General features: G+C 32.3%; 5 protein-coding genes and 1 pseudogene across 5 annotated transcripts; 3 read left to right on the forward strand and 3 right to left on the reverse strand.

The window, feature by feature from the left end:
• Nucleotides 1-113: 113 nt before the first annotated feature.
• Nucleotides 114-1,813, reverse strand: LOC108466566 (protein OCTOPUS-like). The gene has a single exon (XM_017766942.2). The coding sequence runs from the start codon at nucleotides 1,682-1,684 to the stop codon at nucleotides 293-295; it is 1,392 nt and encodes a 463-aa protein (XP_017622431.1). The 5' UTR covers nucleotides 1,685-1,813; the 3' UTR covers nucleotides 114-292.
• A 4,355-nt stretch (nucleotides 1,814-6,168) lies between these two features.
• On the forward strand, nucleotides 6,169-8,509 carry LOC108466334 (probably inactive leucine-rich repeat receptor-like protein kinase At5g48380). The gene is made up of 2 exons (XM_017766666.2): nucleotides 6,169-7,355; nucleotides 7,435-8,509. The coding sequence occupies exons 1-2, from the start codon at nucleotides 6,390-6,392 to the stop codon at nucleotides 8,320-8,322; spliced, it is 1,854 nt and encodes a 617-aa protein (XP_017622155.2). The 5' UTR covers nucleotides 6,169-6,389; the 3' UTR covers nucleotides 8,323-8,509.
• Nucleotides 8,510-9,032: 523 nt separating this feature from the next.
• LOC108460642 (pentatricopeptide repeat-containing protein At3g09060) lies at nucleotides 9,033-11,949 on the forward strand. Its single transcript, XM_053025229.1, has one exon. The coding sequence runs from the start codon at nucleotides 9,155-9,157 to the stop codon at nucleotides 11,240-11,242; it is 2,088 nt and encodes a 695-aa protein (XP_052881189.1). The 5' UTR covers nucleotides 9,033-9,154; the 3' UTR covers nucleotides 11,243-11,949.
• Nucleotides 11,755-13,034, reverse strand: LOC108460647 (uncharacterized). The gene is made up of 2 exons (XM_017760226.2): nucleotides 12,562-13,034; nucleotides 11,755-12,217 (listed from the first exon to the last, which is right to left on the reverse strand). Exons 1-2 carry the CDS (start codon nucleotides 12,898-12,900, stop codon nucleotides 11,786-11,788), a joined length of 771 nt encoding a protein of 256 aa, XP_017615715.1. The 5' UTR covers nucleotides 12,901-13,034; the 3' UTR covers nucleotides 11,755-11,785.
• A 1,241-nt stretch (nucleotides 13,035-14,275) lies between these two features.
• Nucleotides 14,276-16,427, reverse strand: LOC108466335 (protein NRT1/ PTR FAMILY 8.1-like; annotated as a pseudogene).
• Nucleotides 16,428-21,003: 4,576 nt separating this feature from the next.
• LOC108465074 (laccase-4) lies at nucleotides 21,004-25,234 on the forward strand. The gene is made up of 5 exons (XM_017765399.2): nucleotides 21,004-21,178; nucleotides 21,304-21,455; nucleotides 22,205-22,578; nucleotides 23,082-24,008; nucleotides 24,842-25,234. The coding sequence occupies exons 1-5, from the start codon at nucleotides 21,086-21,088 to the stop codon at nucleotides 24,970-24,972; spliced, it is 1,677 nt and encodes a 558-aa protein (XP_017620888.1). The 5' UTR covers nucleotides 21,004-21,085; the 3' UTR covers nucleotides 24,973-25,234.
• Nucleotides 25,235-27,050: the final 1,816 nt, after the last annotated feature.

A 27,050-nucleotide genomic window follows, 5' to 3' on the forward strand; every position in this document is an offset into this window, starting at 1 on the left:
ATATTATTGTTAATGCAGAAGGATGTGGGTTCGTATGCGTTGAAACGCATTATCCTCATATAGGATTGGGGGACTATAGGCACTTTCAGACATTGTATCAAAAAGAACAAATATTTTACGAAAAACAAATTAAAGAAATTATTAAATTCCATAAAATTAGCAGTAAAATGATGCGGGAAGCTAACATGAGACCCATACCAAATTATTACACGTATAATCCATTTCATAAAACTAACAACATTATATGAATGTTCAAATGCAAAATTAAACAACATACATATGAATCTCAAATTCAGTACAACCTTTTTGGAACAGGATGTGCATGGTTACCCCTGCATTTCCCCGATCCACCTCTCCGGCCACTGCCGACGCCGCCACTCATCGTGTCGAACATTAACCGTCCATTCGACTCCACACCAAACCTGCTCGAATTCCGCAAACTTACACTGCTACTACTTCTCATAAGCTTCGGATTAAAACCCAATCTCGGCTCCGACACCGATTCCGAATACGAATACGATCTTTCGACACCACTAGCTCTACTATACTTATCTTCATCTTCATTTTTGTTAACACTCTTCCTATGAATGAACCCCAAAATGTTCCAAGCTTTAGTACTCCATTTCTTTGATTTTTTAGTACGATCCCCGTTCATGATAATGGAAGCATTGTCTTTAAAACTGCTAATCTCGAACGTTTCCGAGTTTGAGTTGGAGTTCGAATCGACAATGGCCGGAGAAACCTTAGCGGTGGAAATTGATTTCAATTCATCAATCTCAGCTACAACAGCTGCAGCTGTTTTTCTTATAGAATTGGATCTATCAAGACTTTTTCTTCTTCTAGAATCTGAATAATAATCCCTTGTTTGAGCTGATCCACCCGGTAAAGACTCACCATTAATGGAATCCATTGCTAATGGATGATCTTCAACCATTGTGGCTATGGGTACTTTTGGGAATGGTGTTGTTGTTCTTCCCATTAAATACCCATCCCAAGAAGCTCTTGGTTCATCAAATGAAAACCTTGAATCATCAAATGAAAACCTTGGTGGAGCTATATCACAAGATCTTCTTCCTAATGGGTTCTCTAATGGCAATCTAACTGACCCATTATCACCATTTTTGGGCTTTTTAAGCTTTTGTTTTTGTCTCCATTGTTGAAGTTTCTTGCTGAAAACTGAAGCAGTTGACCAGAAAGTAGTTTTCTTCTTTGTTTGTGAATCAAGATCCATATGATCTTTCATGGCTTTCAACTGTTCTTCTTCTTCAACGATCTGTACGTCGTCGTTTTCAGTAGAAGTTTTAATGGAAGATGAACCTAAATCACTTATTTCTTGAGAAAACAGTGAGCAGGATTTCCTTTGAGGTTCAAATCCCAAGTTGGTACCTTCGTTTTTTGACGCCGAGAACGACTTTGTACGGCGGAGCTCAGGGAGAAAACTGGGTCGGGTACCGTTTCCACCGGGAGGTTTGAAAATGGCTTTAAATGCGGCGGCGGTGGTGCTGCTGGGGGCAATGGGTGGTTTCCCAGAAGAAGAAGAAGTGGAAGCTGGTTGAAGAAAAGCGAGACGTTCGCAAAGGCATGAGGGACAAAAGGTGGTGAAACTCTCTTCAGGGTGGCGGTCACAGGGACGGTGAGGCGGTGGCTGTGGCTGTGATAATGGTGGATCGGCGGTGGGATTCATAAGCAAATGTAGGGATATGAAATGAGCATTTGGCTCATATTGTTTTAGCTTCACACAAAGGGAAAGAATATGAAACAATATGAGTGAAAAAGTGAAGCTTTTTTCATGGGAATCATGAGAGAGAGAATGATAAATTCATATATGGAAAAAAAATTTCTAAATTCATTAAACTATTAATAAATTTACATTTATTAAATTTTAAAAAATTATAAAATAGTCACTAAATTATTTAAAAATTTTTATTTAAGTCATTGGGTTATCAAGTTTTTATTTAAACAACGGTTCATATGGTTAAATTTAAAAAATTACGAAATAATCACTAAATTATCTGAAAGTTTTATTTAAGTCATTGGGTTATCAAGTTTTTATTTAAGCAACGGTTCATATGGTTAAATTTAAAAAATTACGAAATAATCACTAAATTATCTGAAAGTTTTTATTTAAGTCATTGGGTTATCAAGTTTTTATTTAAGCAACGGTTCATATGGTGGGCCAATACCCATCAACGAGTAGAAGAACATATTTTAAACCTAAATAGATCAGACAGTCATTATTGAAGATCAGAGAAGAAAGTTATTTTGATTTTGATTCGCATATTCATGACATTTAAAGCTGTTTCATGAAAAAACCGAATTGTAGAAGAGAAAAGGAAGGAGAGCTTTCAATTGGTTGAGGCAATGGAAACAGAGAACGCCATACAATATCAAATTTAACAGCTCAATGACTTGATGAAAACTTTTAAATAGTTCAATGACCATTTTGTAATTTTTTAAAATAGAGTCACCTTGAGTGTAGTCTAGCCTATTTTAAATAATTTTGTAAAGAAAAAAGAAGAGAAAATCTTGGCGTAAGATCGACAGTGACCCACCCAAACACTCCTTAGTACTCATTTTCTTTTTCTTTTTCTTTCTGTCTTTGCTTTGGTCCTTTATTTTTTCTTTCTGTCTTTGCTTTGCATTTCTTTTCATTTTGTTTTTCCTTTTTGAGCTTTGCTTTGCTATGCTTTTCACCATTTTGTGTCAAGTGTTTGATTTATATATATATATATTATGTTTGTGATATTTTAAATTGTATTTTTGTTGTTAAAAACTGACGTGATTAATGAAATAATTAAATAGTTACACGTGACGTGTCATATGTATTTCATTTTGACGTACAATGACCAATTTTTAATAGTAAAGATTAATGAAATTTTTAACAGAATGACTAATTTGTTTCTTGATTTAACGTACATAGATTAATCTGTCCATTTTATGAGCAAATGTGATAAAATACAATACAACTCCTAATACAAAAGCTTTCATGATACTTTTATATTTTTTATGTCATATTAGTAGTGCGGTTTAAATCATAACATATTTCAGATATTTTAATTGTAAATTTTAAGACATTAATAATTTATTTTATGTAGATTTTAATATATTTCTATATTTTAATAATTTCATTTTAATTTTCATAATGCGACATGTTTTGCTAATTTCCTATTTCTTGTCGTAATTAAGTTTCTAAACGACTTATTTTAAAATTGAATTATTATACTTGTTGTTGAAAATTATTTGATACGTTTTTTGTGAAAATTTTAGGCTTTACAAGCATGATTCAAAGGACGAAACATATTTATAGTAAAAAAGTAATAAAAATAGGATACATGGCGCTACTTGAATTATTCTCGTGGAATTAAAATTTTCTCGAACAACGTATCAAATACTACCCTTACTTGACATACATAATATAAATATTGTATTTAAACGTAGAAGAATTTAAAACCCTGTGTTGTTTTTTTAATACAATGCCTACTTCTATCTATTTCTTAAATTCTTAAACTAAAAAAAAAATACGCACTTAAGCGCACTCAAAATTACACTTTTCTTATGATTACAATAACAACGATATTAACTAAGCTAAAACTTAACCCGAGTTTTTGGGTCCTAATACATCTTTGTCATTAAGCACCAGACAGACAGACAATTCAAAGGACCAAAACCAGGTTAAATTACAGCAAACAGAACTCACTTTGGTCTTTTTATGAGACCAATTTAAAAGTAACACTCTTTGTCTTTGTTTTTAATAAAAATCAAACCTTAGATAAGGCTTCTTCTTTTTTATTCTCTCAAGCTTAAGTTACACTTTTTCTTTTCTTGAAAATCACATTTAGCATTTGTATTTGATTTTTTTAATTAAAATATAGTTGATATTTTTTTTGAATAATCTCATTATAAGTTTTGATCATATCTGTTCTTTGTGACACAATGCCTAGTACTACTACTCATAACCCCTCCCAACCCATAAATAGGAGGATAATACGTTTCAACATACTCGAACTCATGTCCTCCTATATTAATAATAATATTCATGCTAATCGAATTAATACTCAATCAAAAAATATAATAAAATTTTAAAATAACTCATAAAATATATGTTTTCTGAGATTATTTTTTAAGGATATTTCGACACTTATAAATACCAAAGTCTCGTAAGTCTAATAATATATATTATTTCGATTTATCAACTTAATCCTTGTGAATGGATCAATTATTTCGATTGAAATTGACATTGTGTTTCTAATAAGGTATCCTTTTAAATAACGTTTAGGAATGAAATCAGTCATAAAAAAACAAGATTATTGGGACTGATCGAAGATATTAATATGACATATGGTTTAAAAAATAGATTTGCAAGAGTATCAGTATTATGTGATGGATCTTAGTGATGATGAAGATGTCAAGGTGATGGTTTACCAAAAAAGTGGCGATCTTGTAGTTGAGTCGTTAATGGAGCTTAAACGATGGATAAATATTTTTTTCAATTATTCAAGTGTGTTGATGGTCTTGATGACAACATATAATCTAGATATTCGCTGCATGAGAGATGAAAAGCATGAATCTCGAGTTTATTAAAAAAGATCATTTAAAGATAAATTATTTTTAGGGTTTTTAAACCTTTGGGTCAACTTATAATTTAAGCCTGTTTATTTCGATTATGCAAATTCAAATTATATTTTTATCTTTGAATTAAATTTACAGAATGATCAATTTACTTTTTAATCTAACTTACAAAAAATAATTTATCTATTTTTATGTAAAAATAATAATGCAATACGATTCCGAGTACATATTTTTACCATAAAAAGTTAACCCAACAACTTTTTTGGTCAAATGGAATTAGAGATCATGCTTTCTTCTTTCCTCTAAACATGTAAAAGCACCATTTTCAACAAGCTTTTTTCCTTTCTTTTTGGCCTCTAAAGTCAAAAGATAAATGAGAAACATGGCAACATGTTCCTTCATAGAGAGGCTAAAAGATAGAAACGAAAGAGTGAATGAAGCTCAAAACCCGATGGCTTGACTACAACAAACCTGCAATACTACAACCAAAATAATTTATGATCATTTGAGACCTTATTTGTCAACGTTCCAGCATTGCTAGCTGCCTCTTTAAAGACCAGACCTCCCCTTTTTTTTCCCTTGTTTTTTTTTTGTATTATACCCATAATTTGGGTGGTGGGTTAGAAGGTAAGTTGGATCAAATCGAGTAAAATTATTTTGAATTAGTTGAGTTAATGAATTTTATTTTATTATCTTAATTTATTTTAGGGGTGTAGCTAGAGGGACTGGCAGGAGTTTCGATCCCCTTAAAAAAAGAAAATTTTTCATTTAGGCGTTTTAAAATTTTTAAAATTTAAATTAGTAAAAGTAAAATTATATTTTATCCACTTAAAAATGATAAAAATTTGATTTAATTATTTAAAATTATAAAGATATAAGCTATTAAAATAGTTAAATTGTATTTTTACTATCGTAAAAATTATAATTTAATTTTGGCCCCTAACCTAACAAACTTTCGCTTACTTCCGATTCATTTTAGTTAAATTCTAATTTTCAAATGTAACAGTACTAACCTTCTAATTATTTAGTTAAATTCGGTAAAAATACCAATGAAGCCCCTATACTTAGGGGCGATTGTATTCGATTCCTCTATTAAAAAATAAAAAAATTAGTCTTTATATATTTGAAACATGCAAATTAGTTTTTCTATTAAATTATTTTGTTAAATTATGATGTGAAACATTAATTTAAATAATTAGTTACAAATTTGGTTCTTGAAATATAACTAAAATATCATTTTATTTTTTAAAAAAATTAGCAATAATTCTAAAAATTATAAAAATCTTAAAATAAATATAAATGATTAAAATTATATTAAAAATATTAAATCAAAAGCATCTCAGTTACGTGCGCCTTACGTAGTGGCTCTACAATATTTATAAGGGCATCTATTGTAAACGTAGTATTTCCGTGGTGACTAAAATTACATATTAGCCCTTTACATTCATGACCCATAAAAAAATTAACACACGAGCCTTCACTGTGTAAGACTCTACCTGCTCCCAAATCTAATAGCTTTCTTTACTCTTACGTTATGAACCCATGTTTATGGTGTCATCCATAATTCTTTGATTTTTTCAACTCATGGAAACTGTGTTAGTGTGAAATTTGACTTTATAAGTCTTTAACTTAAGCCACAAGAAAACTCCTTATTTCTTCTGTCGTACATCTTCCAAACACGTTTTCCAATCACTAATTTTCATAGACAAGACTTGGAAGACTTACTTTTCTGGCTTTGGTCTGATGGGAACATATGTTGGCCAAATTGAAAGTTCTTCTCTTTTCCTTCCCCTCTAGTTTGTGTTAGGTTTAAATAGTTAATGCAGCCCCATTTTCTCCATTCAATTCACTCCTTGCTATTTGTTTCTTGCTTTTGCACCCTAAATTTGACCTCCATGGAAATGGCTCCAAACACAAGACTTGTGCTCCATGCTTTCTCATGGTCATTGCTAGCTGCTATAAGTATCTGCTCTCAAAAAGATATCGCCTGCTTGAAATCAATAAGAGCTTCCCTGGATGACCCTCATGACTACTTCAAATCTTCATGGAACTTCAACAACACAACAAAAGTTTCCGTTTGTAACTTTGTGGGGATCGAGTGCTGGCACGCTGACGACAATGAAGTGCTAAACATTCGTCTAACCAACATGGGGTTGAAGGGTCAGTTTCCACTAGGCATTGTGAAGTGCAAGAGATTAATGAGATTAGACCTTTCAAATAACCAGCTTTCAGGACCCATTCCATCAAATATTTCAAAACTCTTCCGTTTTGGAACTGCAATTGATATCTCCTCCAATAGATTCTCTGGTAACATACCAAAAAGAATAGCAAATTGCACTTTTCTAAATTCACTGAATCTCTCAAACAATCAACTAACCGGCTTTATTCCGCCGGAGCTTATTTTGCTACACCGGATGAAGAATTTCAGTGTTGCTAACAATCAATTATATGGTCCGGTGCCACTATTCAATCTCAGTTTAAGTAAGGATTCCTTTGTGGGTAATCCAGGACTATGTGGTAACCCTTTAGAGCCTTGCATTGATCATAAAAACAGTCCCTTCAAGAATGGTTTTATAATAGGCTACAGTGTTTCTGTAGTTTCTGTTATAACCATTTTTATGTTCTACTTTGTCCCCTGCATGCATAGGAATGAGAGGAACAAACTGCTCCGCCACTTCATATTGAACCTGATATGGAATAGGACTAGAAAGGTTAACATGACACAAAATTCCCATCAAACAAGCCAAATGGTACTTCCAGATATCCTACATGAAACCAGCAGAGAGGTACTCTATCTAGTTCTCTCCCTTTGTTTTTAAGTTACTTGTTCTTCAAGTATTCATCCCAGTTTGGTGTTTATCACAGACTTCTATGTTGGTGGAACTGGTTTCAAGAATGAGTTACAGTGATCTCTATGAAGTAACAAACGAGTTCAGTGGAGAAAACATCATAGGACATGGACAAATGGGGACAACATACAAGGCAACATCATCCAGCGGTTGTCTTCTAGCAATCAAGAGGCTATTCGACACCCAAAAATTCGATGAACATTTCATAACAGAACTGAAAACTCTAGGAAGATTAAGACACGACAACCTAGTCCCACTCTTAGGATTTTGTATAGAATCTAAAGAAAAGCTTCTGGTTTACAAATACATGTCCAACGGCAACCTTTATGATTTGTTACATCCTTTAGAAAAAAGAAGAACCATTGGTTGGCCATTGAGACTAAAAATTGCATATGGTGTAGCAAAGGGTCTGGTTTGGCTTCATCAAAACTGCAATTACAAGGTGATTCATCTCGACATATGTTCGAGATGTATCTTACTTGACCAGAATTTTGAACCCAAGATATCGAATTTCAGTGAAGCGATGCTAATGAAATCGAATAATCGATATTGGAGCAGTAGTTTCGACATGGATAGTGAGTTTTGGGAGTCGAGTTTCGTCAAGGAAGATGTTTATAGGTTTGGGATACTGGTTCTTGAATTGATTAGTAGAAAAGAACCGAGTGAACTCACTGATTTAGCAAGATCTGGAGATGAAAGTATTGGTAAATGGGTGGTTGATGATGTCAAGAGTTCTGGTTTTGTTGATGGAGGTTTGGTTGGGCATGGATTTGATGTTGAAATCTTTGAGATTCTGAGAGTTGCATGGAACTGTGTTCAGCCTAATCCTGATGAAAGGCCAGCAATGCTTCAAGTCCACAAAATAATGAATGGTTTTAGCAAGAAATATGCCTATCCCCTCTAGTTTCTTTCGTTCTTAATCAGTTGAGAGCTTTAATCACCGCTTCAACATAGTCTTTACATTTAAAGTTGGATAGCTATTTTAGGACATAATACGTTTTTTTTAATCAATGGCACGGATAACAACCAAGGAGTTGGTAGGTGCCTCAATCCCTCTTAAAATAATAAATTTATGTTTTAACCTTTTAAAATTAGTACATTTAACCTCCCATAAAATTTAAATTTAATAAATTTTAAGCTATTAACATGGAAAAATTGCATTCAACTGTCATAAAACTATACAATAAAAAAAATTCTCTAGCTTTGCTTTTGATCGGGAGAAGAAGTTTACTGCCACTACTTCCAATCACTTGATGGTTACTTGAAAGCACGATCGTTGGATCCAGACTGGTTTGGCCAGTACATTAGTCTAGAGAATGAAGTTGAATTGTGAACGGGTATATGTCGATTGAATCGGGTTAAAAATCTAATTTAATCAATAATTGAATCGATTCAACTGAATTTTTTTATTTTATAATAATTTATAATAATTTATTTAATTAAATCGAATCAACTAATTAAAACAAATATCAATAATCTAACCAATCCAACCACTAACCTATTTGTAAAAATATTACTTAAAAATAATTTCACATCCACAGCGCCCAATAGTTTGGGCCTAACTTTACCCATATTTTTATAGCTGCTTGCGCATATAAGCCCAATCTATCCCAATTATGACCCAAATTTCCCAATATAGAACATAATTTCTGGTCGCCGTAAATTCCTTCCTTTTTCTCAACAGCGTAAGCTTGAACAATGCGACTACCAATTTCCCAGAAACCACCCTATTTTCCATGACCAACTTCCCCCAAAACCTCTCACCAAAGCGGCTTCTCAAGCTTCTCAAATCAGAAACAAACCCTTACTCTGCATTGGCTCTCTTCGACTCAGCAACTCACCATCCGGGTTACACCCACTCACCCGACGTTTTCCACCACATCCTCCGTAGACTGATCGATTACCGTCTCGTTTCCCACGTCACTAGGATCGTTCAACTCATTGAAAGCCAGAAATGTAACTGCCCAGAAGATGTTGCTTTGACGGTAATCAAAGCTTATGCTAAAAACTCAATGCCTGATAAAGCATTAGATTCCTTCCAAAGAATGAAACAGGTTTTCGGGTGTGAACCTGGTATTCGGTCTTACAACACTTTGCTCAACGCTTTTGTTGAGTCGCATCGTTGGGATGAAGCTGAGTCGTTTTTTAAGTATTTTGAAACGGTGGGTATGGAGCCGAATTTGCAAACCTATAATATTTTGATTAAGGTTGCTTGTAAAAAGAAGCAGTTTAAGCACGCGAAGGAGATATTGGATTGTATGTGGAAAACGGGTTTTCAACCAAATGTGCAAAGCTATGGGAGTTTGATTAGTGGGTTTGTTAAAGGTGGGAACTTGGTTGTTGCTATGGAAGTGTTCGACGAAATGTTTGAGAGAAAAGTGATCCCTGATGTTATGTGTTATAATATATTAATTGATGGGTTTTTCAAAAATAGAGATTTTGTGAAGGCAAATGAGGTTTGGGAGAGATTGTTGGAAGATTCTTCGGCTTATCCGAATTCGGTTACTTATAATGTTATGATTAATGGTTTGTGCAAATGTGGAAAGTTTGATGAGTGTTTGAGTATATGGGAAAGGATGAAAAAGAATGAAAGAGAGAAGGATTTGTTTACTTATAGTAGTATGATTCATGGCTTATGTGAGGCAGGGAATATTGATGGTGCTGAGAGAGTTTATAAAGACATGGTTGAAAATGGTGTAATGATTGATGTGGTTACTTATAATGCAATGCTTAATGGGTACTGTAAAGCTAGGAAAATTAAAGACAGTTTTGAGTTGTGGAAATTGATGAAGAAAGAGGGTTGTATAAATGTTGTTAGTTTTAATATATTCATTAGAGGGTTGTTGGAGAATGGGAAGGTAGATGAAGCTCTTTCTCTATGGGGGAACTTGCCTCAAAGAGGTTGCTGTGCTGATGCTTCAACTTATGGAGTTTTGATTCATGGATTGTGTAGAAATGGATACTTAAGAAAAGCTTTGGATATATTGCAAGAGGGTGAACTTGGGGAAGGTAAAGTGGATAGCTTTGGATATTCTTCAATGATTGATGGGTTAGGCAAACAAGGGAGACTAGATGAAGTAGCTGGTTTAATTTGTCAAATGGTCAAGTGTGGTCATAAACTGAATCCTTATGTTTATAATCCCTTGATTCAGGCTTTTATCCAAGCATCCAGACTTGATGATGCAGTTCGATTTTTCAAGGGAGTGGACTCAATGGGTTGTTCTCCTTCTGTTGTTTCATATAATATTCTCATTTCGGGTTTATGTAAAGCAGATAGATTTCGAGAGGCGTATTCAATCTTGAAGGAAATGCTAGAGAAAGGGTGGAAACCGGACATGATTACGTACAGCTCATTGATGAAAGGTCTTTTCCGAGGAAAGAATGTTGAAATGGCACTTGGGTTATGGAACCATGTGCTTGACAAAGCCTTAAAGCCTGATGTAACTATGCATAATATCGTCATTCATGGTCTTTGCTCCGTTGGCAAAGTTGAGGATGCTTTACAGCTCTATTCAAAGATGAGACAAAGGAACTGTGCTACTAACCTCGTAACCTATAATACTATCATGGAAGGGCTTTACAAAACTGGAGAATACGAGAAGGCATCGGAGATCTGGACCCAAATTTCAAGTGATGGACTACAGCCAGATATTATTTCTTATAACATTACTCTCAAGGGGCTTTGTTCTTGTGGTAAGATATTAGATGCAATTGGCTTTTTGGATGATGCTTTAGAGCGTGGAATCCTCCCAACTGTCATTACCTGGAACATCCTAGTCAGGGCAGTGCTGACCACTGGCTTTAAGATGGCTGTTTCGATTTAGGATTCACTTGCAGTTAAATTCCCATTTCTGGACTTTTGGCAGTTGAAACTATGGTGCGCTCTTCACCAGATCAAGAATCCGGAGGACTAGTCTTTGAGTTGCGTACATTAAAGAGATCCTAAGTTCATTTACATGTTCCGGGATCAAGAATTGCTATCATTGTCATTCGTAAGACTTATTGGACGTACATGAGAGGATGGCTTTTACAATGAAAATTCTCTTGAAGTGATTGGAGGTATGGATGCATGAATACCTAAGGCTAAAAAGTCAAGTTCCTATACATGGCTTTTTTTAGAGTTTAGACATGACATGAAACCACACTCACATCTTGGGATATATATATATTTACATTTATTGTTATAAGCATCGGATTTTGAAACTCGCATTGGTATTAGTGATGGCAGCTATGTCACTAAGATCAAATGTTGATGATGATGCAAAAGAAACATTGCTTGATGTATCAAACCCAAGTATTAAGTTATTACTTGGGGTTATTCAATCATGCTACACCATTTGTTAGATTAGATATAATAAGAAGAGCCTTTACTTGTTTTCATCATTCTTTTCTGTTTTTTCCTCTTCTGATAACACTGTCTGTTCATAGATAAACTGGGAAAACAAAGCAACTAAAATAGCTCCAAGAACTGCAACTTTTCGCCAATCCGATCCAGTGACCAACGAGTCCGCAATCCCAATGGCAAGCACCGTGATTAAAGCAAGGTAAAGATTCCTCCTTGCTTTTGACCCAACTTTTTCTTTAGTAACCTCCTTAACTTTCTCAGCTTCCTCCATTGCTTTTGCTTTGTCTATAGGCTTTTTCTCTGTCAAGTTCTTAAAGAACAAACCTTCATTCCTTTCTTTCTCCATTTGACCTTCAAATTCTGCTAATTGATCTTCATTCATCTCAAGCTCTTGCCTGTTAAATTCTTGTGATTCTTCAAAAGCTTGCATTTGACTCTCAATGTTCTCCATTATCTGCTTAACACAAACAAAATGAGGTAAAAGTATTATAGAAGCCCCTGTACTAGAATTCAGATTACATTTTGCCTTTTTTACTAAAAAAAATAGGCAAATTAGTTTCTGTACGTTAAATAAAGAGCAAAAAGACCAGTTTTTAACAGTAAAAATGGATAGAATTTTTAACAGAAGGGCTAGTTTGTTTTTTTATCTAACATATAGAGACTCATTTACCCATTTTTTTGAGTAGAGGGGGCAAAATGCAATCTGAATAGTACTTTTGCCAACAGAATGAATAACAAAAACAACATCACTCACAAGCAGATTTACATATCAACCAGTTTTTTTATATAAACCCCTACCCTTTCACTAGCTTCTTCAAGTCCTTTAAGAGCATCTTCACCAACTTTATCAAACTCAGCATTAGCTTCTTCAGCAAATTGTGTGAGATAAGCTGATCTTTCGTCTAAATAATCCGTTAGACGAACCTTTTGAGCCTGCAACATAGCTATTTGAGCAAGCAGGTCTTGTTTACGAGTGTCACCTTCCGGTTCGGGGTCGGAATCCGACTCAGAATCATTCGATTTGCTGAGACACAGTATGGGGTTCTTTGTGTATGTTGTAATTCTTCTGGTTTGGAAAAAAACATGGTTACTACTGTGTGTAAAGGAAGCTTGAATGGATTTGAGGGCTATCATCATTTTTTTTCCAATATGGGGATGGAATGGCGGCTTAATTTTGTATGTTTCTATTTACAATTGGATGGGTTTTGTTTCTTTGTTTGAACCTCTCATTTTTTGTGTACATTATCCAGTTTTGTGAGCTATATTAATATAAAGAGAGCTGTGTGAAATTACCATTTTGCTTCCTTAAAAAGGGTATCAGGTTGTTTCTTTAAGTTTTTTTTTTGGACTTTATCCATTGTTTGAAGAATTATTGGTTTTTTATTTATATTCGAATTATGTATTGACACAAAATATAAATATAAATAAAATTACAAAAGTTAATAATTAATCATTTTGACATTAAAATATATTAATTTAACAATATATAAAAATTGATAATATTATTTAAATTATAATATATTAATTTATTATCTAATATTGTATTGTTTTAATGTTAAATTTTTTAAAATTAAATAACAATAATATAATTTATTATAAGTTAGTTAAATATTTTTAAAAATATTTTGTAATTATATTACTTTTTAATTTATTAGTAATTTTAAACAAAAAACTAATATTGTAAAAATATTATAAATTTAATATGCATAACTGACTTGTGCATTGCACAAGAATGCAAATTAGTTGAGGTGAGCGTTTGATCGAATCAAATGAAAATTTTTTTAGTTAATTGAGTTGATGAGTGATGTTTTATCTTCCTAATTCGATTTTGAATTTTTTTTTCAAATTAAGTCTAGTTAAATAAAATTCGAGTCGAATGAAGTTGTTCGAGTTAAATTAAAAAAAGTTAAACATGTCAAATTAAAATTTTGTTACAATAAAGTACGATAAACTTGAATCATTAATTAACTTATTTATGTCTCAAAATTATTATTCTAGAAAACTTTTAATTTTTAACGTTCTTTATATGTTTTTAGATTTTTTTTAAAATTTTATATTTTTTAAATATAATTTTAAAATTTCTAAAATATTTTAAATTTTAAAATTATTTTGAAGATTTTAAAGTTATTCTTCAAGAAAATAAACCAATATTCCACAACTTAGTTCTTTAAATCTATTATTTTTAACTGTAATTAAAAACGTTAAGGAATTAAATGAAATTAATAAGATTGATATACTAAGATCTACTTGATTAATTCATATTTGAATCAGATACAATTTGCTTTTATCATAAGAAGTCAGTAACATGAACCAGCCTAACTCAAAATTATCTACACTTCAATATCAAATCAAAATCACAATAGAAAAAATAAATGAAATGACTTGAGCCTGAAAATTCGATTAAAAAATTCAAACCCAAAATAATACAAACTCGCAAAATGATTGAAAGGTAAACCGATTCAATCCGGATTAACTTCGAAACCAACCCAAACTGCCCAATTGATCATCAATTTCATATAGGTGCCTTCTTAAAAGTATACCATCTAGCAACCATAAGATAAACTCCCAAATTAAGCACACTCAACACTGCCAAAAGCCAAAAGAAATAGTGAGGATGACCATAATTCAAATTATCTGGTATCCACCCATAATCACCATCCCTAGCGCTAAAATCAGCCACTATATTCACAAGAAATGGGCTCAAATCATTCCCTAAAGCAGCTGTTGTAAGTGAAAGAGCAGAACATAAGCTCCTCATAGCGTCTGGTGCTTGTTCATAGAAGAATTCCAGTTGTCCAATAAAGGTAAAAACTTCAGCACATCCTATAATGAAGTATTGTGGAACTTGCCAAAAGATCGACATCGGGATATGTATAAGTTTGTAGTAGTTATGTTCTTTTACTTTACGGAGTCGAACAAGTTCCAATGTGACAGTAGATAGCATGGCGAAGATATAAATGACAAGGTCGATTGCCATGCGTTGGAGTTGGGTGAACCCATTTTTATGACCGGTTAATTTTCATGATAAGAGACGATGAAACAATCATAAACTAGAACCCAGAAAATAACATTGATCGTCTCGAAGAGAAATAGTGAAGCCGAAGGGATCTCGAATGATGGGCTCATGTGAAGCTACATTGTGTTGCCTTGTAGTACAAACAATGTGGCCATTTGACTATATACAGCTGAAAATATAATACCTGTTGCCCATATGGGAAGTAACCTTATTATGGATTTAAGTTCTTCAATTTGGGCTATTGTGCAAAGCTTCCATAGATTGATGGATCCTTAGATTTGATCATTTGAAGTTACCACAGCTGCCTTGTCAAAGAAGCTATAATGGTACATACATTAATGAAATCAATTAGTACACAATTATAACATTACGTGGTAAAAGTATCACAAAATTTTCTGTACTATACATTAGATTGCATTTTAGTCCTCGGGCAAATTAACTTTTGTACGGTATATGAGTAAGCAAAGTAACTCCTTCAAAATTTGGTGTTTATGTATAAGGTATAAAAATAAATTTAACCCTCAACCTAATAAAGCTAAAAGGTCAAAACGGCATTAGTAACCAATTTTTTTTAAAAAAATTAATTAAGTCCTTTTAAATTTTAAAAATTATTAAAAATCATCAAAATTTCGTACCTTAATTGCTTCGTATGATTGAGTTTTCGGCTTCCTCGAACTGTAGAAGAGACTTGTCGTTGGGGACTTCAACTCGAGCTTTCCCGACGGAAGCAACCATAACCTGGAAGATTCGAGTAAGGGGACTCCCTCCTGGTCTTTGGTTTCTATACAACTTCGTACCCGAAAGAAGCTCGCAACTGCAATAGCCATGGCAACGGCTGGAATCCCAAACCCCCAACCACATCCCATGTTTGTTTGTATCCAAACAAGGAACGAAGAAGCGACAAGTGCACCGATATTAATCGAAAAATAGAACCAATTGAAGAAAGAACTCTTCTGTTTCTTTTCTGTTTCATCGGAATCATCAAATTGATCCTCACCGAACGAAGAAACACAAGGCTTAATTCATCCGGTACCAAGGGCTATTTAGTATAGTCCTAGAAAAAACACTCCAATTTGTAACCCTGTCGAATGGCAAATGTTGTTTTCGTCGCATTTCGGTTTTAGCCCATGAATTGATGCCGATATTGTCAATATAATCATGCCCTGCAATGAACTTACACAACTTAGTGACTAAAAAAAATTGACCAAACCCGAAATAAACTTACGAAAACATAGATGATGGAGAAACTAGCAATCGTCCAGTATCGTCCCAAATACGCATCAGCGAAAAACGCTCCGATTAAAGGCATGACGTAACACATTCCCGACCAATTCGTGACGTTACTAACGGCCATGACGTTTCGTTGATTGAGTTGGAATTTTAGATAATTAACAAGGTTCGTGTTAATCCCATAGTAAGCTAATCTCTCACAGCATTCATTTCCTATATATAAAGCATACGCATCAAATGTACCTTAAAAGGGATCATTGAAAATACCAGACCATGGAACATACATAGAATTTGTAACATATACAATTACCTAGGATGTAAGGACATGCTTTCCATGTCCCGGTCTTATGTTTGACGGCCGGTTTGTTCCGGAAATTGGTCGTTCCGTCCTCCTTATATATATATCTTCTTCTGCCATTACAATCCTATTAAAACCCCAAGGATTCAATGATCAAAAGTTCAAAGTTCAGCAAGCATATTGAGAGCTGAATTGAAACCCCGGAAGCAAGTGATTACTTATAAGCCATTGACATTAGCAATTTTGGGCACACAGTTGGATCAGACACCATTAAATGCTTGGTGAAACTGAAACAGGGCAGTGTCCGATTGATGTAAGATATTAATTATAAGTCTAATGTTCGAAACATGAATAAATGCAGATTTATTTAGAAAAGATTGAGTTATATTTTTTTTCTTGTTGGTGGGCACATTTTCATAGGAAAACAAAATGATCTTTGCTGCTTTCATTTGAAACATTTAAGTCCTTTTCACTCACTGATTTTGTCAGTGGCAGCCATTGATGAATTTTTGGGACTTATCTTATTATCATTTTAACAATTAGATGGGTGATGAAATTAATTAAGACATTAATTTTCAATTTGATTGGTTTGATTGTCAATTCAATTTTAATGAAATAAATTATTTAAAAAATTTATAAAAATAAAAAATATATTATAAAATTATAAAATTTCATTTAATCAATTTTTAGTTTAATTGGTCCAACCCTTTTATTCAGATTGATGTACTGATCAATTTTTAGTTTAGTTGATTTGAGCGATAAATCCGTTTGATTCTAACAACAATAAGATTTTGTTAGCAAGTGCATTTTAGTGTTTATGGCGATCTTTAAGATGAGTTAATATAACTTTATAATAATCACTTTGGTCCTGTTTGGTGTTTGACAATTGATTATATTAACTATTAAATGCACATTTTATTTAAAAATATTTACTTGTTTATAATACTTTAGTTTTTATTGAGTGAAATTATTGAAATGAAACACTATTACCAACGAATTAAAATATCCATTATGGAAATTAATTAGTGAATATTTTTAAAATTTTAAATAAACAAATTTCTTAAATTCCTTATTTGCAAATTTCTTAACTTGGAAATATATTAAGAGTACATAAATTAATCAGTGATTTTTTTTAGAATGGAAGCTGCTGATATTTTGACGCCCCTTTGAGGTTTGAGAGCATGTGGCAAAGAGAATAATTTTTTAGCAAGCATGGTCAAATATGTCATTCTATGTATCTCATTCTCAATCAGTTGCGAAAAAAATTATCCGTTCCAACGTTTTTTATTTTGGAGGTTTTAGCTTAACAAGCTCTTGTAAACCTCCATTCACCAAACACTACAATTAGAGGATTTGATTACTCAATTCTCTATTTGTGCCCAAATCAAACACCATCTTTATATTAAATTTAATGTTAGATGGTAGCTTACACTAATACGCATAACGATAAATTATTTATGTTTAAATTTTTATTTAATATCCCACGCTCTTATTTTTTAAAATAATGTATATAATGAAAATATTATAAAAAATAGTCTATAATTTTATTTTATCAAATTTTATATAAAATAATTTATTAATATATCAAAATTTATACAATATACTTTAAATATAATTATAAAAATAAAAATAATACAAATTTTCTTCTATTAAAAAAACATGAACAGATAAATGGATTTAAAAAAACAAGCCATGCATTGCTATAAAAAGTTGAAATTTAACACCTTTCTTTATTTTGCTTAGGCTATAGAAAAATAGAGGGTAGGCTTCTGTTTCAGTCCCTTAGAATGGTCTAAAAAAAGAAATTTTGGTCAGAGAATGGTCCAAAATTTGATCCCAAAAAAGCCCATATATACAACCCCAAGCAATAAATCTATCTCCATTTTCCACTAGAGTTTTTGTATACATATGTTTAATTCACATCAATTTAATTTAGGGTTTATATAGATAGGAATCAAACATGTGATTTATTAAAGAATTTGTTTATTTCTATTTACAATTTTCAAATAATATTGGGTGAAGATGATATATCACGGTTTGAATTTGTATTAAATGGGTGTCTCACAAGAATTTTAACTATCATTTTATACTGAATCAAGATTTTTATTTCTTTTTAATATTTTATTTCATTGTTGTCATATAATGATTGTTAGTTATAAATATATATACACCAATGTATTAAATACATTTATTTTTTAACTTAGAGTTGTTCATTAGACAAATCCAGTTGGTTTCGAATTGGATCAATTAGGAATAGATCAATTTGGGTTTACGTATGAGTCATTTGGGTTAGAATTATTACTGGTTTAAGTCAAACTTGGGTTTAGGTTAATTAAGGTTCGAGTTAAATAGGTTTAGATTGTTGAATTTTCATGATTAAATCAAACTAGATCAAGTTTAAATTAAATTGATCCAATTGAATTTTTGGTATTCGGCTCAAAATTGAAATATTTACTCCAATTTATTCTTCCAAAACAACTTTTTTTTTTCATAATAGATGCCATAAAGTATAATCCCAATCAAAGCATAATCAAGCTTCCAACCAAAATGAGAATTTAGTTTAGCAATGTTTATTGGGTCGAGTAGTAAAGAGTTCAATATCCTTAAACGGTATCTTTGATTCAAGTATTGTGGATGAAAAATACAAAGCTAAGAGAACTTGTCTCTCATTTAAAGGTCCGACTCAACTCAATTCCAGATTTAACCAAAATCCAATATAATTACCAAAAATCGCAAAATGTTAGACAAAAAACAGCAACCGGTTTACTATAGGGTCCAATTCCAACCTCGGACAGTCTAGGAGTGATTTGAACTCAATTCCAAAGGAGTTCATCATAATTTGGTAGCTAACCCTAAACTTCAATAAGCCATTTGGTTTCAAATGAGTAATCTCATCCCCATTTAAACAAATATACTTTGGAAAACTTTGAAATTAAGGAGAGGGGAAAGCATGTTTCTTAGTTGGTTTTGTCTTGGCTTTCAAACAAGCGATTATAGTTAAACTGTTGGCCTATTAGGGTTGTCAATTTATGAAGATCATCATGAAAGCCATTTCTCAACCTTTTTGTTATCTTGGTTGATAATGTTAAAACAATCAGATTTAGTTTTTGTATTTAATTTTTTTTTTCGATTTAAAATTTCAATTCAATCATTAAAATAGTTAGTATTTTTCGATTTAAAGTTTATTATCAATACACCCGTGCGATTGTATAAACTCAATAAACTGACAAAGTGAGTATTTTATGTCAAAATTTGTCATAAGTACATCTATGCAATTACACCAACTTCAAAAATAAATCATACTTTATAATAAGCAATTTTCTACGGAAAACAACAAGAATGTCAATAATTGGACTAAAAATTTTAAATCGGATTTTAAGTACAAAGACGGAGAACATAATTTGACTTATAAAATATTCTCACAAATAACATTAAATAAAGAAATACATTCTTAATCCCTCTAAAATTAATAATTTAATTAATTTAAAATAATTTTTTTAAAATTTTATCTCGATGTCTCGGCACAAAAATTTTTATTTCAATTTTCTTAGGTAAAAAAAGAAAAAGCCTGGGATGAAATAATCACACAGTAGCTGGCTTGGAATTCAATGCTTAAAGGTGGGCCTAAAGATGAATTTACTGACGATAAATTCCAACCAACCAATTTTCTGAGTTAAATGCTTGTAATTTATCTGGAAATGGCATTGAGAGGTTTAAGAACTTAAACTTCCAATTATGATTTGGTCCCTAAAAAACAACTTTTATGTGAAATGCAAGAAATAATGGGAATAAACCTTGTTTTTTCTCCATCTTTCTTGTTTCTAGAGGATACATTCATCCACCTAACAAAGAAGAAATCATATGTTTAAGCAGTAATAAATCTATTTCTAAGTTTGTATTATTCATAACTCTCCCCAAACTTTAAAATTGGAAGACGCTCAAATCTACATTTTCCTTGTTATTGTAACAAGAACAATGCCAACTAAATTAAGAGCCAAAATTCAGATGTTGTGATTTTTTTTTGGAATTCAAATCTCATGATTATTAGCATGAAGTAAACGGTTTTATTGTCTTTCTAAACTTGCCCGTATTTTCAAAGGGTAAATTCATGTATCTTTTCGACTCGTATTGAATCATTTTTTTATCATCACAAGATGATAATGTTTGAATCCGTATCATTTAGGTGTCAGTTGATGACCTACATTCAACTCTCACTATGTGTGGGTCTCCAATTTCACAATGCGTAGTTACCCTATGCTGGTTTTGTCTAATTCTTTGTCCATTTGTGTTTTTTACTTGTTTGATTCTTCTTTTCTTTTTTTTGGTATTTTTAATATCCGTTTTAAAGTCCATATTTGAGGCTCGTGGCTGCCCCTACCAATAATGTCGTTTTCAAGGTTCAAACCTAATTCTTCCCTACAAGCAGAATGTGTCTTACCATTGCACCTAACAATTGTTGGTATTATTGGTTTGAATCTACTTAAACTAGCTGGTAATTTAAAATTTTGTAAATACATGTATAGATTTTTTTTGTCACAAGTGTAAAATAATTTAGTGTATATTAATAATTTTCAAGTTAAGCTAGATTGAACCCATACTCATTTTACGAGTCTAATATTCGATAATTTAAACATATGATAATCCAAATTTTAATTAGAAATATCCAACACCAATAGGTCGCTTTAAAATGGTGCAATGTTAGAGTTCATACAGAACCGCAACAAAGCCAAGGGAAAAACCATGTGAAAAAATCAAACAATAACAAAAGAAAAAGAAAAATGGAGTCTTCAACCATTCGAATTTTAGTTATTGTTGCAATAATCCACTTTCCTGTTCTTATCGACAGTGCTGTTCGACAATACAAGTTCGATGTAAGTGTCTATCACTCCATTTGTTTTAATTGTTAGATGTTTTTAATTGGTTATAGGAATTAACTAAAACATGTTACTCAGTACTATTGTGTGTTGTGTTTTGTTGGTAAACTTGGCAAATTAAGGTGGTAATGAAGAATGCAACTATGTTATGTTCGACAAAACCCATTGTTACAGTCAATGGTATGTTCCCAGGTCCAACGTTGTACGCTGTGGAAGATGATACAGTGCTTATCAATGTCGTTAACCATGTCAATTACAATGTCACCATTCACTGGTGAGAACCCTAAAAATTTCCTTTTTTTTTATTATTTATTTTTAATCTGCTTTGAATCGGTTAAATTATCATTTTAATCCCTCTCTATTATGCTCAATTGTGAAATTTAGTCCCTATACATTAGGGTTAAGATTCTAAGTTCTAATTGAAATTTCAAAATATTGGTATTGTATAAATCAAGTATTTTTTGTCAACCTAACTATTAACTTGAGCATTAAATGTTAACTTGAATATGATGTGAATCATATTTAAAACACGTGCTTTACATATACTCCATACTAGATCCGAGCTAACATTTAACACCTAAGTCGATAGCTCAGCTGATAGAAAAATTTGATTGAAATGATATTGATATTTTGAGGACTCAATTAGGTTAAATTAACCCCTATACTTTATTTTGAAACAATTTAGTCTATCTATTTTTAAAATTTTTATTAGTTTCTCCAAATAATTAATACCGTTAACTATTTCAATTAAAATTTTAGAATTTTTCCTAAATTCCAAGAAGAACAAAGAAATCATGTTAGCATTATGAGTTTGTATAGGTGTTTTAAAGGAAAATTCACAAATTAACGGTATGAATTATTTGAACTAACTAATGACGTTATAAACGTAAAGAAATAAAAAATTATGCCAAATAATAGTGACTAAATCTTCAATTTGAACATAATAGAGTGACCAAAACCAAAATTTGACCCTTTAAAATCACCATTCAACACTGAGAAAGCTTTTTTCATTGAGTTTTTCAGGCATGGTATCAGGCAACTTCGAACAGGTTGGGCAGATGGGCCAGCATATATTACACAGTGTCCAATCACGACAGGGCAAAGCTATATATATAATTTCACCATTACAGGCCAAAGAGGCACATTGCTATGGCATGCGCATATTCTCTGGCTAAGATCCACCGTCCACGGCGCCATTGTCATCTTGCCGAAGTGTTGTGTGCCTTATCCGTTCCCGAAACCCGACAAGGAAGTGGTTGTGGTGTTGGCTGAGTGGTGGAAATCCGACACTGAAGATGTTATCAACGAAGCAATCAAATCTGGTTTGGCTCCTAATGTCTCGGATGCTCACACCATTAATGGCTTGCCAGGACCAGTCTCCAATTGTCCTTCACAGGGTATTATTTCCCTTCCGCTCTTAATTACATATAATTTGATATCTTTATTTTTATAATGTTATTAGTATATTTCCATATAATGTAATTGGGTCACCTGAAAATTTAATTAATTAATTTAAACAATAATAAATTTACAAATAATAAAAGAATCAAAGTCAATGGCACAATAAATTAAGATTGCCATAAAGTCAAGATCAAAGTTGTTTGTTCAATTCAAATCATATGTTGATTGTCATATGATCAAACATATAGCTATTAGTAGTTGGATTTTATTTAACTCTTTCAACTAAAATACATATAAAATAATTATTATACGTTAAATTAAAAATAATTACATTTATAATATTACATATTATCATGAGTTGACATGCCACATGTAACTATTTAATTATTTCATTTGTCATATCAATTTTTAATAGTAAATTTAGGTAAAAAATTTTAAGAGAAAAAAGTAATTCACTACCCATTTTTTAAACTAACATGATATAATACTTTGCATGCAGGTGGTTTCACGTTGCACGTTGAAAAGGGGAAGACATATCTACTACGTTTAATCAATGCTGCTCTTAACGAAGAGCTCTTCTTCAAGATCGCCGGCCACCATGTCACCATCGTCGAAGTCGACGCCACATACGTTAAACCCTTCAAAACCGACACTGTGCTAATCTCTCCGGGCCAAACCACCAACGTCCTTCTCTTCGCCGATCAAAAACAAGGCAACTACTTGGTCACCGTGTCCCCTTTCATGGACGCTCCCATTGCTGTAGATAACATAACCGCAACAGCCACCTTAAACTACATCGGAACACTCACAAACACCCCCACAATTCTCACTACCCCACCGCTGGAAAACGCCACGACGGTCGCCACAAATTTCGTAAACTCACTCCGTTCCCTCAATTCGAAACAATACCCGGCCTCGGTACCTCGAACCGTTGATTACAACCTTTATTTCACCGTTGGACTAGGGTTGAACCCTTGTCCTACATGCAAACCCGGTAATGGTAGCCGTGTGGTGGCTTCAATTAACAACTTGACATTCACATTGCCTACTACGGCATTGCTTCAAGCACATTACTTCAATATCAATGGGGTTTTCACGACGGATTTTCCGGCGAACCCGCCGTATGTTTTTAACTACACCGGGACTCCACCGTCGAATCTACAGACGATGAATGGGACAAAGGTTTTTAGGTTGGCTTATAATGCTAACGTGCAACTTGTTTTGCAAGGTACTGGGATTGTAGCACCTGAGAATCACCCAATTCACTTGCATGGATTTAGTTTCTACGCCGTTGGGAGGGGACCTGGAAACTATAATCCGATGACCGATCCGATGAAATTTAATCTTGTGGATCCGATTGAGAGGAACACTATTGGGGTACCATCTGGTGGATGGGTTGCCATTAGATTCCGTGCTGATAATCCAGGTATATTAACACTTTTATAATACATTAAGGGTTAATATAACTTTGAGCGTTCAACTTGGTAATTAAGTTCATACATGTAATTTTTTTTCCATTTTTATGCTTGAATTTGATATCTGAATCCATTTTGATCTTTGAACTTAGATTCTTTTAAATTTTGATGATATCATCACTTAATTTTTTTTATGTCTAGCACAATTTTAGAGTGTCACAATATTAAATTTGTATGTTTACCTAGTTTAAGGACCAAAACGGGTTTAATGGTTAAGTTCAAGTACCAAAGTAGACAAAAAAAACACATGAATTAAATGAATCTAATTGCGAAATTCAAAAACTACAAGTTATATTAACACTACATCATATTTAGAGTCATGAATTTTGTTCTAAACCATGTCCAATTTGAATTCCAACTCAACCTAACTTGATTTAAGCATGAAAAGTCAATAATTTGAACCCCCAACCTATCCTTGTTTGTCCTAAACTCAAATCCCAAATGAGTTGAACTCAACTAACCAAAATTGAAAATAACCCAAAATTACTCAAATCAAAGGTGACCAGAACTCAAATGATCCAAACCTATAATGACCAGTTCTGAAAAATTTAAGCCTCAATCCCGAATGATCTGAACCCAAAACAGCATGAACTCAAACTTAAACTTAAAATTAACTTGAAATGAAATGAACTAAATTTTTAAAAATTAACTGAATTAACTCAACCAGATTGATCTAACTCAAATCGACCCAATCCACTCAATTCACAAAATCTAAAGTCTAATAACATTTATAAATTTCTTTCCTATACATTGTCCATCAATCTTATTTGTGGAAATTGTTCAGGAGTTTGGTTCTTGCATTGCCATTTGGAAGTGCATACAACATGGGGGCTTAAGATGGCATTCTTGGTGGACAATGGAAGAGGACCTAACCAGTCACTTGTTCCACCTCCGATCGATCTTCCGAAATGTTGAAAACGACACCGAGATTTTCGAGTTCGGAAGAGATTGCAGTTTTTTCTTTGTTTCTGTATAAGCAAATGGTTTTGTTTGTCCAAATGAAAAGCAGCAAAGAGCTGGTACATTACACCGTTCTAGCCAATTTGGCTTACAAAACAAATACAATTATCCTGTACATTCTACTTTAATTCGACTTTATAATGTTATTAGTAGGTCTAAATTAATAACTCTATTAGTTGTACCATCAAAGTGGTTATATGAATTTTGTTTTACGACTATTCAATTATAGAATCAAAGACATGTGAAAATCCAATCAACCATATTCAATCAATAATAAATTCACATGTCCTGTATTTTAAAAAAATCACATTATCACTTTAATAACAAAGCTATTGGTATTACCAATTTGGATATACTAATAGATTATAAAAGTATAAGACCAAATCCTGCCAAATCAAAGGGATTAAATCCCAAATTTCAACAAAATAGAGGGAGTAAAGACCCATTACTCCAATACCCCATTGATATCATTGTTTTTCACAGCAATGTAGCATTGAAGCCTAGCATGGCCATCTTAAAATGTTCATTTGGAAAAGTTTGTTTACTTTCATGAATTCCAATTTATTTTTAGGTCTGTTATTTTTTTTTTTTTGGTAAATAGAACAAAGAACTAACAGGAATAACTCCTAGTCATATTAACAAAACAAGATTCATCCTTCAAAAGCACTTGTATTTCCAGCGGGGGTTCTTCAAAAATCTGCAAAGTCTCGCTCTTCCTTAAGGCCATTTTAGCCAAAGTATCTGCTACTTGATTAGACTCTCTTGAGTTATAATTTAAGGAGCACTTCTCTTCATAGGCTAGGATTTGGTGAATCCTCCTTATCAGGGAGCTCATTGGACCATCAGACTTGCTGTCACGAAGAGAAAGAACATTTTTCAAGGCTATCGGACTGAATAATGACCTCAGCATATCCTTGTTTCTGAAGGAGCAGAAGCCCATCCAAAATTCCCCACAGCTCAGCAACTGCTACTGTACATTTTCCCAAATGTCGGTTATACTCCTTTTTAGGTCTGTTGTTGATATTAGTTTTAGTACTTTTACTCTTTGAATTTTAAAATTTTAATTTTGACCCAATTGATACCAATTAAATGCGTTTGATAAAATTTTATTATTAATCTTGCACCATGCATAAAGTTATAGATTTAATCCATGTTTTTCAATTTGATCTTTTTTAGTCTCGGTACTTTTTGAATTTTGAAATTCTAGTCTTGATGCAAACGATAATCATTAAATCCACTAACCAACTTTTTTGTAAGGAGTATATGGAAATAGCAAGCTAACATAAAATTACACATCTGATAATAGATTTGTCGCATAAGATTTTGAAAATAAACAAAATTTAATAAGTTTAACCACTGACATCTGGTCAAGATTGAATTTTCAAAATTTAAAAAATATAATAACTAAAAATGATTAAATTAAAGTATATGAACTAAATCAATAAAAGTTGAGTGCGATAAAAAGACACATTACAATTTTAATAAAAAACTCGAATCAGAACCTTAGAAGCAACATTTTTAAGTGGCGTAACTACAAACCCAAACATTATCTCTTCCCTTAAAGACAATATTATTAGGTGTAAAAAGACAAATAATTGACATGATGGAAAAAAAAAAAAAAAGAAACACAAGAATTGACAAATGACAGTGTTGCGTTCATATCTAATTATCTTCAACTATTTCCCTATCTGTAGCTTTAATTATCTTTTTACCTAAATTTGCTTTAAAAAAAAATGTTGAAACTAAGGATAGTAGGATCAAATATCTGTAAATTTTAGATTATCCGAATGTAAATCTGTAAATTTATCTTTAAATTTAATTTCGTAAAATATTTAATTTTTATTATCTAAATTCGCATTTGAATTAAATAGTAAAATTTGCCAGCTATTTAAATTTACAAAAAATCTAAATTTAACATTTTCAATCTTATGTCAGATATCTACATCCGGATCAGCATGGCAAGCAGAGGCGGATTCCAGAGTTGGATATTTATACCAATTATTCGAATATTAAATGCAGATTCGGTTAATGAA

Source organism: Gossypium arboreum, chromosome 2, assembly GCF_025698485.1.
Source record: "Gossypium arboreum isolate Shixiya-1 chromosome 2, ASM2569848v2, whole genome shotgun sequence".
In the NCBI taxonomy this organism is placed as follows: Eukaryota; Viridiplantae; Streptophyta; class Magnoliopsida; order Malvales; family Malvaceae; genus Gossypium; species Gossypium arboreum.